Source organism: Rhinolophus sinicus, linkage group LG05 (assembly GCF_036562045.2).
Source record: "Rhinolophus sinicus isolate RSC01 linkage group LG05, ASM3656204v1, whole genome shotgun sequence".
In the NCBI taxonomy this organism is placed as follows: domain Eukaryota; kingdom Metazoa; phylum Chordata; class Mammalia; order Chiroptera; family Rhinolophidae; genus Rhinolophus; species Rhinolophus sinicus.
This window is the reverse complement of record NC_133755.1, coordinates 66161066-66172918: the sequence shown is the minus strand read 5'-3', so window position 1 is coordinate 66172918 and position 11853 is coordinate 66161066. Positions and strand designations below refer to the sequence as shown.

Below are 11853 nucleotides of genomic sequence, written 5' to 3'. Positions count from 1 at the left end.
TTTAGGTGTATGTATTTAGCCATGCATATATATTTAATAAACTGAAGTTTCTATCTATAGCTTTAAAATAGGACTAATTTATCAATGTGTTAAATAAAAGTGTACATATGTTAAATTGCCATCTGAATAAGCATTAACAGAAAAATTATATTCACTATGCTATATACATATTTGTATTTCTTTATAATTAGTGTACCAGATATAATGAACTGTTTATATTATCTTTAACTAAAGTGATTATTTTTTTTCCAGACAACAAAGTTAGAGAGCAGAAAATTATTTTCTCCATGAGCATTTACTTCATATTTTCTTAATAATTCTGAGACAGAAAGAACCATAAACAAAATTATTCAAAGGCATTTTCAACATTTGTTAATCGACTGCCATTCTAAAAGGGATAAAAAGTTTATTTAGTGACTATTTTGTATCTGTTGCTTTCTTTTTTTTTTTTAAGGAGGGCGCAGCTCACAGTGGCCCATGTGGGGATTGAACCGGCAACCTTGGTGCTACCAGCACCACACTCTAACCAACTGAGCTAACCAGCTACCCTTGTATCGGTTTCTTATTTATAAACTGTCCAGACTTCCAAGGATTCTTCATTAACTAACTTAAATATTTGGCTACAGTCTTAAAATTAATTAAGAGAAAAGAAGTTTAGATGCAGAAAATAGATTTTGACATATGTGTATATACACATAAAAAGAGTGACTATGCTTCAGTCACTTGGACCCTTGAAAATTTTATCCTGCTGTGTGATTACTAAGGTGACACTGGAACCTACATGTTCAAACGATGCCATTGTCACCCAGGTGGCACCACAACCTCCAAGCCTATAGGAAGAAAGAACCACACTGTGTTTAGTCAGTGAAAATGACTGGCATCTATAATATATTTTAATGAGAACACTTTCTCACCATCTTTACATAAAAAGGGTTTGCACGTGTTAATCTGAAACCACTCTGGCATTACGACTCGTTGTGTCCTGGTCCACGGGGCTTAGACGCCACCGCACGACTAACTCCCCCGTGCTCTTCAGGCACGTGTGTGCCATGTCCTCCTCTGCCGGAAGTCCTTGCGGCAGCCTCAGGGGCTTGATTCTGTGACGCAAGAAAATGCTTTCAGAATTACGCCAGGCAACACATTAGTGAAAACTGCTGAAGTAACAAATGACCAACCTTATCAAATGTTTCACCACTTTCAGTTTGGCATTCACCGAAGGGATGTTCTTGTGAACTTGGGGAGTATGTGCCTACAAAGAGAAACCATGTTGGAGATCAGTTTCAAAAGCGCACATGGCCCCGCGTTTCAGTAGAATGTTCAGGTGAAGGCTCAGTGTCTAAGTCAAACGTTCAAACACATTGTACTAAATAATACATCTCAACAACAACAAAAAATTAAATATATACCTTAAAGTTTTAACAGTGTCAAATTTAAAGCGAATTTAAACAACACTAAAGATGACTAAAATAGGTGCATACTTTTTCTAATCCAAGCATCTTTATTATATCTTTTTCCCAATATGGACGTCTTTTTGTACTTTTTATCCTGGTAACAATATGCAGTTTATGAGGGTGCTGTGGATCCCCACCATACTTTTCATGATCTGCAGGTGACGGCTGAAACACCTAGAAAGGAAGAACCATAAATGGTAATTTCCAACTTACAGTTTCTGTGTACCTCCTTTTTTTCCGTAACCTCCCCCACAAACAACTACATAATACTCTAATTATTATTAATCTTTCTATAATCCTCAACCTCAAATTGATTAACTAAGAAAAATATCACACAATCAAGCACTTTGTTTGTTTTGAAGGGCCATGCAGGAGAAACAGGATGACGCTAATTCAGATGCCCACATCCAAGCTGGGCACTGGGCTGCACCCTCTACTCCCATTGAAATGGGGGAACACACACATAAGTCTAAAATGACAATAAATCTTGAGTATTATAAAAAAGTATGTACAAAGTACCATGAGAAAACAGACAAATGACTGCCTAGGAGGAATCAGAAATAGCTCCACAGAGCTCACATTTGAACAGATTCTCTAAGAATCAAAAGGTTCTAGGAAGCTATCCCACAGAAATACTTTCATAAGTACATAAAATGTAATGAGTAAAAATGTACATTTAAACACTATTTGTAATACTCAAAAACTTAAAGGCCATATCCATGCTTCTCAATAGGCTAAATAAATTACGAGGCAAACATTTTACATAAAACTAATAATAAATCTAAAATATATGATATAACTAAATAAATTATAATGTATCCTACTGGATACAATGTTGCCATTAAAACAAATCAGGTTTACTATCTTTGCAGGTACTAGCATTAGGATGGCCATAATACATTCTTGAGGGGGGGGAACCAACCCAAATTTCCATACTACTATGTGTAGTAAGATCTTGTATTTGCTTCATCTGTACCAAATACAATAAGTGTGTATAATATGATACATTCTATAAATACTGATTCTAAGAATCAGATACATATCATGTGTATAAAAGTCTCAAAGACATGGGATCAAGAGTCATATCTCTGGGGAATCATATCGAAGAAGCACCAAAAAAAAAAAGATGGTACTTTTATCAAAAGAATATCATTTAAAAGTGATATTGTAGAAAATTATCCACTGAGAGATTTACATCATACGGCTAAAGGAAGAAAGCCACAAGAGACACATTATATGTGAGACAATTCTCATCTTTAAAACATACAGCAGAAAAGGATGCGGAAGGTGTTGACAGTAGTTGTCTCCAAGTGGGTGGGATTAAAGGTGGTTTTGGTTCTTTTTACTTGTTTGCATTTTTCTAGGGAATTTGAAGAGGTGTAGGATCAATAGAAAGGCAGCTGACAGAGGAGGGCACAGGTGCACCATTGAAAAGGAGAGAAGATACAGAGAAAATGTGAAGAGTATGAGATATTTGGGGAAACCAAGTAGTTCGGTGTGGCTAACGTAGAAAAAGCATGAAAAGCATTGTAGGGGAAGTTAAACTATGTTCAACTAGGCTGAGCCTTTAGAAGTTTCCAGAAGGGATACAAAGCTATTGAAAGTTTGAAGCAACATGATCATCCTTCAAAAAGATTCAGAAAGAAAACTTTTACAAGAAAACAAAATAAATTGGAAGTGGGTGACTGGTACAAGGAAACCCAGTTAGGAAGCACTTACGGCCGTGGTTGAAGGAAAGGGACTGATTTGGGGACTCTGAGCAGTAAAATGGATGGGTTTGTGGAGGGTGAAGAAGCGGGAGGAGTGAAGACTGACTCAGAGGTCTCCAGTCTGCGATGGGAGCATTAACTAATGTAACTTAGGACGAGCACCCGTTTTGCTTGGTTGATTGGAGGGCAAGTGAGACGGAGTTTAATTTTGGACATGTTTAAGTCGAGTACCCCTGAGTTATCCATACAGCAAGGTCTAGAAACCATTTGAGAATCTAGGAATAAGTTCAGAGATGGGCAGGGGCTGGAGGAACACGCCTCAGAGTCATTTTTATGAAGCGTAAAAGCTTCCACATTTACTACAGCTGGTGATCAAAATCACTGCCTTGCACATTTTAAACAAATGCTAACATTTGTATTTATCCTTTTCCTCCAGAAGGTAACAGACTAAGAAACATGGAAAAATATGAGACAATATGGTTGTGGAAAGGACAGCAGCAGAAAGACCGTAACTTGAAAAATAAAAGAGGTTTCTAATAAATGAACATCAAGCACATTAAAGGTATCAAAACAGTTAATAGTAATATAATACTATTTTATCTTTTACAAACATCAATGGAGAATGGTGGGTGCCAGGGACTGGAGAGAGAATGGGGAGTTACTGTTTAATGGGACCAGTTTCAGTTTTGCAAGATGAAGAGGTCTGCAGATGGATGGTGGCGCAACAATGTGAATATATTTAACACCACTGAATTGTACACTTAAAAATGGGTAAGACCATAAGTTTTAATGTATATGTATTTTACCACAATACAAAAAATTGGAGGAAAAAAACCCCAGGCTTTACAAAACTAAACACAGTCTTTACCATGCATCCCAGCAATTGCATTCCTAGGTATTTACCTAAGTGAGCTGAAACTTACTCCGCACAGAAACCGGCACCCCCGTGTCCATAGCAGCTCTAGCCCCTACTGCGCAAACTCGGAGGCAACCGAAATGCCCCTCAGTAGGTGATGGATAAACACCCTGGTACATCTGGATAATGGAATATTATTCGGCAATAAAAGAAAATGAGCTGCACAACCACAAAACTCAGGTTATAAAAAAGTAGCTTTCATTATTTCCAGAACCTTGTCTGACTTCTGAGTCCCCAGCCACTTTAATGGAAAACAACTCGATCTTTTCAAATTCATGTTTTTCCTGAATTCTAGACAGAGATTTTATAGCTAATTCATGACTTATCATTCTTTTGATTAAACATACAGTTAACTGAAAGGAAAAGAAATAAGCTATGAAGACATGAAGGAACCTGAACTTCTTATTGTTAAAGTGAACGAAGCCTGTCTGAAAGGGCTACATACTGTGTGATGCCAACTACATGACCTTCTGGAAAAGGTAAAACTATAGAGACAGTGAAAAGATCAGTGGTGCTAGGTGTTGGGGGATGAGTGGGAGGGATGAAGAGGGGTAACACAAAGAATTTTTAGGGCTGCGACACTATTCTGCATGATACTTCAATGGTGGATACAGGACATTATGTATTCGTTAAAACCCATAGCATGTTCAAGAGTGAGCCCTGATGTAAACTATGGGCTTTAGTTTATAATAATGTTCCAATATTGGTTCACCAACTCTAATCAATTTCTACCAATGCAAGATGTTGACAGGATCACTGTGTAAGTGGGGGGAGGGAGGATATGTGAACTCTTCGTACCTTCTGTTCCATTTTTCTATAAACCTAAAACTGCTCTAGGAAATAAAGTTTATTCATTTAAAACAAACAAACAAACAAACAAACAAAAAACAACGCAGGGCTTAGCCAGTTTTCTGAAAGAGTGATATGTACACACAGACCTAGCAGAGAAAACTCAAAAGACCCAAAGTGGCAATCAACAGTCAACACAGAAAGGGAAGCAAAAAGCAGCAAAGACAGAGCCTGGGGGAAGGGGAAGAGGATTATATTCTCAAGACAATGGTGATATGAAAATACAAAATATTAAGGGGAAAAAACCATACACAGGAATAATAAACATTCTGAGATGATTAAAACCCACTTCTTCGAAGGCAAGGGGCACATTTATACTTTTTAATAAGCACTGACATAAATCCTATGTTCTAAGTGCTATACTACTACCTATACTCACAAATGATTTAAAATAAAAGTTCTAACATTATAAAAATAACATGTTTTTTAAAAAAATAGCAACTACCCCCCCGCCCCCAAACCCTTGTTCTTACTTTATCTGGAATTCTTGACTTGGTAAATTTGTGACGAATCCAATCTGTACAAATGAGAGACTCCACACCTTTTGTCACAGTCTAAAACATGATATAAAACATTTTTTTTTTTTTTAGAACTCTGTCTAGTGCAGAAACCCATACCCATCCATTTTTCAGGTGACAAAAGTCTGTTTCTACTTAACCCGTAATTATCAAATGTTTATCTCAGCCCCCCACATGCATGAATACATCTCCTCTTACCACTAACAGATTAAAACACAAAAAAGTACATAATTATAGACTTCCAGAGCAGGGCCTGGCAATATTTTTCTGTAAAGGACCAGAGAGTAAATATTTCCAGATTGGGGGTTATACTGTTTCCATTGCCAAGTCTCAACTCTGCCACTGAAGGGCGAAAGCAGCCTAGACAATATGTAAACAAATGGGCACGGCTCTGTGTTCCAATAAAACTTTATTTACAAGAATAGGTGGTAGGCTGAATTCAGCCTGCAGGCCGCAGTTTGCCAACCCCTGCTCTAGACAACGTGCAATAATTCACCTTCAACAATACAATGGAAAAGCGAGCCCAAATGAGTTTCCAGTTTGCTTTCTCGTCCCACAATGCCCTCACTCCTAGTTCCTATCTCTTGTTCCCTTCCTACAAACAACCTCCAGTCCTGTTTCTCTCAGTCAGCTGACGACAAAGGATTCACTGCCAATTCTTCATACCAGGAAACTCCTGTCTGGATGGGCAATAATCATTCCCTTTGTGCCCCCCTGTCCTGCAGAAATGGCAAAAACAACTAGGGAAGAAGCAGTAGGGGTGAGGGAGGGAAAGGAAAAACAAAGGTTCTGACACCCCATAAACACTGAGCTTCTAACCCTGGTTCTGTGCCTACCAGCTGTGAGAAATGAGACAACCTCTCAGAGAGTCAGTTTCCTCCCCCTACAAAAAGGACATAATACTGACCACACAGGATTAATCTGAGGTTAAAATATGCATATAAAGCATCTGACATTGTTGTAGTCTGCAACTGGCAGCAGCTCTGCATCTTACTCTGGCCCTCCTGAATATGTTAGGGTCCACCCGCAGTTTCTAAAGGAAGGAAATACATGAAAATACAGGACATCAATGGTCTCTGGGAGATTGTTTTTCTTCTTTCTGCTGTTCTATATTTTTCTAATTTTCTAAAATTGAAAATGTATTCTTTTGTAATCAAAGGGAAAAAAAATACCTAAAACTTTAAAAAGATGAAGGCAGACCGAGGGGAATCAATGCTGGCCATTTTTTAGCAGCAGGTTCTCCAGGAAAAGATCTTATGTGATTCTAACTCTTTAGGGATAAAACAGCAGATAAACCATAAACAAAATTAACCCTCAACATTAAAAAAATTTAATATATAAAAATGTTAAGTTTAACTTGCTCATAACGTTTTGTTAATTAGAAAAGAGAAAGAAAAAGTTTTAAAGAAATAGAAAAAAAAGACAACTCTTGAAAAGAAACACTTACTTGTAGTCTGCCTGGGGGCCTCTGAACTATTGAGCGTAAAATCCCCGCCATGAGTGTGGTAACTGTTCTCTGTACAGGCTGTGGGTAGGAAATAGATCTGTGGGCCAAATATGCCTTAGAAATGGACAGGTCCCCCCTCTGTAGTATTAAAAAACTAAACAACAAGTTAATGGTAACCTTGATTGAAAGTTAACAGTACAATCTTGGTTATTTTAATACAATAAAGGGAAGAATGACGTTACAGTAAATGTTTTATTCAGAGTTCAGCAAAACCATACGTAGCAATAATACATTGGCCATATCTCATTTTCACCAAATGAGTTAGAGCTTCAGCTGATTCAACAAAAAAATGGGCAATGGGGGTTACTATCATTTAAAAAAAAATCTTCAACAATGAGAGCAGGTAAAGAATGCCTTGCTATAGAATCACAAAAAATTAAAGAGCTGAAGGGACCGAAGAAATCCCAACTCCTAAAATTAGAACTGACAACCCTCTTACTTTATGGAGAAGGAAAATGAATCCAGAAAGTTCAGATATTTACCCAAAGGCCCCCAGCTACCCAGGATGTATAGGGTCTGGAACCAAATTCTGTTAATTTCTAGTCCAGTGCATTTTCACTGAATCGTAACACCTTTCTGTTAAAAAGTAAAGCAGAATTCTTTTTTGCTTATTTGTATTTTTAAACTATTCTTAATGAACATGCATTACTTCTATGATCTAAAAAAGTGATGTTTATTTAGACACAAAACAATTATAATCTATTATACTGACATACTGAAAACAGAAGGATTAGGTGCATGAATTAACTCCACGTATATTTTGGATAGGTTACTTAATTTGTGTTTCAATTTTTTCTCCAAAGAACAGAAAGAAAATAATACCTATCTTGCAACTGAGTTATTCTAAAAACACCTAAAACAGTACTTGGCATAGAGGACGCCCTCAATAAATGGTAGCTTTTACTATTATGTATAAAATTAGTAAATTATTACAAAGCTATAATAAGAACACCCTAAAACACCAAGCAGGGTAAGTGCTATATCTCAGTGTCCATCAGATTTGGGTTCACTCAAACTCTGCAGGTCTTTCCTGCCACGTGGACAAAGCAATGGAGTTGTGGGAATTAATGCAAGATGGCCCATGAAAAGAGCCAAACGTCAGAAAAATTCCTGGGGTGGCCAGTTACTAGCTCAGTTGGTTAGAGTGTGGTGCTAATAACAGGAAGGGTTGCCGGTTCAATCCCCGCATGGGCCACTGTGAGCTGTGTCCTCCTTAAAAAATAAATAAATAAATAAATAAATAAATAAATAAATAAATAAATAGAATTAAAAAAACAAAAAAGAAAGAGAAAAATTCTCAGCAACTGGACCAGTCTCTCAAAACTAATTATGGATCAGTTTCAGGAGAGTTAACCACAGCATCCTCAGTGGCCTGAAAGCAAGAAATGTGTCTCGATCCCTCTCAGCATGTAGCACACTATCTGATGAACAGCACGCACCCAGTGTTTATTGATGAATGTATGAATAAATGTGTTAGATCTTGGGTCTGCTCAACTCAGAATTTAGAGGTATATGAGAATTTCCTAACTGTCATTCAGACATCACATCCCAAACATTATAACACAGAATTAACAAGTTCTATTTCAAATCACCCAGTTTGCCTTGCTGGGTTTTATGTACTTGCATGGAGGCTCACTTAGAAGAGATGCTTAGTCTTCCGGTCCTCCAATCCAATAGGTAATGCTCAATTATTTCTCTACCATCCTTCTACCTCCCAAGTTAAATATTATATACTAACTCAACTCATTTAGCTTCACACTGTTAAATCTTTTTCTTACCATTTAGAACTCAACAAAAGCCTCCTGATTGGCCTTCCTGCTTCCATTCCACCTTCCCTAAGGTCTTTTCACCATAGCAGCAATCATCTCATTAAGCCCTAAATCAGATCATGTCAACTCCTCCACTCAAAATCTTCCAAAGGACCAGGTCTCTCACTATTGGAGGTTACACATAAGCAAGAGGAATGGTAGAATGATCCATGCGATCTAATGATACATAAATAGAGTTGGAACTCAGGTTTAGCTCAGTATAGATACTAACGGACATAGAAATAATTAGACATGGATGTACATGGGTTAGTTCTGTTAGCTGAGAGCACCTAAAAGTGATTTCATCTCAGTAACAATGAGCACACCCAGTGCCCAGATCTCAGTTTGTAACGGAACTCTAATAAAAGGAACCAGGGCTCCTCGGAGAAATAGCTGATTATAGGCCTGCAGGAAGGGATAGATAAAGATGAGCGTGGAGCATCTTGGAGTGCTAGGAAGGAATACTCAAAAAGCAAAATGATGGAGGTGTGTCAAAGGGGCATACTGGCCAAATGAAAGAGCTCCCAATGGCTAAAGCTGGAAGCGTATGAGCAATAAAATAAGTAACAAAATATTGGTTTGTAATCCAAACCATAAAATAACCACGAGTCCATACTGCTATAAATAAGTGAATAAATTAAATTAATGGGAGAGAAGAAACTAATCTCCCCGTTCCAAATAGTTTGTGTAGCTACTCCGCCCACAAAGAGAGGAGCAAACCACTCACGTCCTGGAACTGTGGGCTATGCTGAATAACTTGCTCCCCTCAGAGGACAGTATGGGGGGGGGGGAATAACACTACACTAGACAAACCTGACAAGCACTATATCAGCCAGGTGACCAAGGTTAACATCAACTATGATAAAAGCATGTACCCTTGGTATGATGGAATGAGAATGGCACTTCTCTGTGGTCTTCCTCTAAAAAACCCCTACAAGGCTCTAAGAGAAAAATGCCAAACAAACTCCAATTGAGGGACATTGTAAAACAGACCTGACTAGTAGCTCCTCAAATACCTGACTGCCTTAAAATTGTCAAGGACATCAAAAACAGCAAAGTTTGAGAAAGTGCCGTAGTTAAGAGGAGTCTAAGGAGACATGGTGACTAAATGTAGTAATGTAGTATCTTGGATGGGATTCGGGAGCAGCAAAAGGACATCAGGTAAAAACTAAGAAAATCTTAACGAAGTATGAATTTTAGTTAATAATGTATCGATATCGATTAATCAATGATAACAAATGCATCATACTAATGTATGATGTTCATAAAAGGGGAAACTAGGTGTGGGGTATATAGCCTGTTCTTAACCCCCACCTCTAGGACTTCATCTCCAATTACTCTCTTGCTCAATCCTACACACACTGGCCCCTTTGCTGGTTCTGGAACTTGCCAGGTAGGCATGCTCCCTGGGACTGGCTGACCCCTCCTGATATTCTCATGGTTAATTCCCTTACTTCCTTCAATTTTTGGCTCAAATCTCATCTGCTCAGTGAGGTCTACACTGATTCCATTATTTAGCATTTTGACCCATAAGACAATTGTCAGCACTTCCAAGCCTTCTTACACTATTTGATTTTCTTTCAATAGCACTTTTCTTCTAACATAAATTAATTAGGTTTGTTGTTTATGGTCTGTCTCCACCCAATAGCATGCTTGTTCCGTTTAATTAGGTTTGTTGTTTATGGTCTGTCTCCGCCCAATAGCATGCTTGTTCCCTAAGGACAAGGATTTTTAAATTTTGTTTCGTTTTGGATCTATTTGTTCACTGATGTATCCCAAGCATCTACTTAAAGCAGCACCTGCCACGGAGTAGGCACTCAATTTAATCAATGAAGTTTAATTTACAGACTTCAGAGGACGAGTCAAAAATTATGTTTTAATAAAGCAAAGGTTATTCTTAATAATTAGGCATATAACTCTTGGACCTTGAAACAATTATACTATCTTCTGTACAATAATTTTTCTCTTGCGCAGATGCAAAAATAGGAAAATACATGCATCACATGAGAAGTATGATCCCATTTCCGTTAAAAAAAAAAAAAAAAAAAAAAGGTCTGTGAATGTGTGTGTATACACAGAAAACCTCTGGAAGGTTATCAGGCTACCAGGGCGATTTTTCCTCTTTTTTGCCTCTGTAACGTCTGATATTTTTTTGTTGTTTTACAATGACCATGCATGTAATTGTTCTTTAAAAAAAAATTTTTTCTCCTTTCCTAAAGAGACAGCTATTTAATTCTAAGGGGATGGGGGACATTACTGAAAATACAAATCATAAAATTCCCCTTTTGATACACCGAGATCTCTGAAGGCAAGAAATGTCTCTTCTTTGAACTCCCAATGCCTAACAAGTAGTAGGCAGCCCTCCTAGACGCCTTTTGGCAAAATAAGCAGAACGAGCAGCTTTGGGTAGGTAGTGACCAAAACACGACGGCAAAAACACGGCTTTTCGTAAAATGGCAAATATTTTAACTAACTCCAGAAGGTTCGCCTTCTAAAATGCAGCAATTTAAAAAGTAAGTAATTTTGTATCTTCATCAACAAATTAAGTTCCGCTGATCCCCAATGGGAAGCCGGAGTTACGAATAAAGTAGATGCACAGAAAATGCTAAAACAAAACTCGAATTCCCTTTCCCAGGCTGTCCAGCCTAGGAGGCTCGACCCTTGAGCTTCGTGAATCGTGGCTCAACAAGCGAGTCCCGGAATCCCTCCGACTGGGAAAAAGGGTCACGTCAAGCAGTGGATTTTCGGGAGCCAAAGGGAGAGGAAACGGGACGGAGGCCCATCCAGGTTACAGTCAACTCCGAGACTGTTACCGTAAACTCAGGAGCGAATAAGGACAATCAATCTGCATCTATATAGGGCTCCCACATATGAGCTCCAGGAAAAAAATGCAACTTTCCGCCACACATGCCCCAATATTCCCCAATACTTAGCGACTGCTCAATATTGCTAAGCGTGAACTTACCCGTCGACAGGAAGCCAAGCAGAGGAAAAACCACCAAGCGCTACATTCAAACCCTACCGTCTCGGTGCGCACAAAATGCGGCACTTTAGTTCCGCCCGAGTCCCTCCCACTGAAGAGCGATAAAACGAGA

General features: G+C 38.3%; 1 protein-coding gene across 5 annotated transcripts; it reads right to left on the bottom strand.

Annotated features, from left to right (window-relative positions):
• Window positions 1–435: 435 nt before the first annotated feature.
• Window positions 436–11841, bottom strand: MRPL30 (mitochondrial ribosomal protein L30). 5 transcript variants are annotated; one of them, XM_074332367.1, is made up of 7 exons: window positions 11724–11841; window positions 6891–6968; window positions 5399–5479; window positions 1479–1625; window positions 1176–1249; window positions 915–1097; window positions 436–830 (listed from the first exon to the last, which is right to left on the bottom strand). In XM_074332367.1, the coding sequence occupies exons 2-6, from the start codon at window positions 6939–6941 to the stop codon at window positions 944–946; spliced, it is 507 nt and encodes a 168-aa protein (XP_074188468.1). In that variant the 5' UTR covers window positions 6942–6968; window positions 11724–11841; the 3' UTR covers window positions 436–830; window positions 915–943. The 5 variants fall into 5 exon arrangements, with proteins under 5 accessions (XP_074188468.1, XP_074188470.1, XP_074188469.1 ...); XM_074332369.1 differs by lacking the exon at window positions 436–830 and having other exon boundaries at window positions 872–1097; XM_074332368.1 differs by lacking the exons at window positions 436–830; window positions 11724–11841 and adding an exon at window positions 7433–7526 and having other exon boundaries at window positions 872–1097.
• Between the last annotated feature and the right edge of the window lie 12 nt (window positions 11842–11853).

What these genes read in the sequence shown, in the direction of transcription:
- MRPL30 (XM_074332367.1), bottom strand. Translation starts at nt 6,941, where the DNA reads ATGGCGGGGATTTTACGCTCAATAGTTCAGAGGCCCCCAGGCAGACTA. An exon ending in GGCCCCCAGGCAGACTACAA is followed by an intron (nt 5,480 to 6,890) that starts GTAAGTGTTTCT and finishes ATCATGTTTTAG; the next exon opens with ACTGTGACAAAAGGTGTGGA. An exon ending in AGATGCTTGGATTAGAAAAA is followed by an intron (nt 1,250 to 1,478) that starts GTATGCACCTAT and finishes TTCTCTTTGTAG; the next exon opens with GCACATACTCCCCAAGTTCA.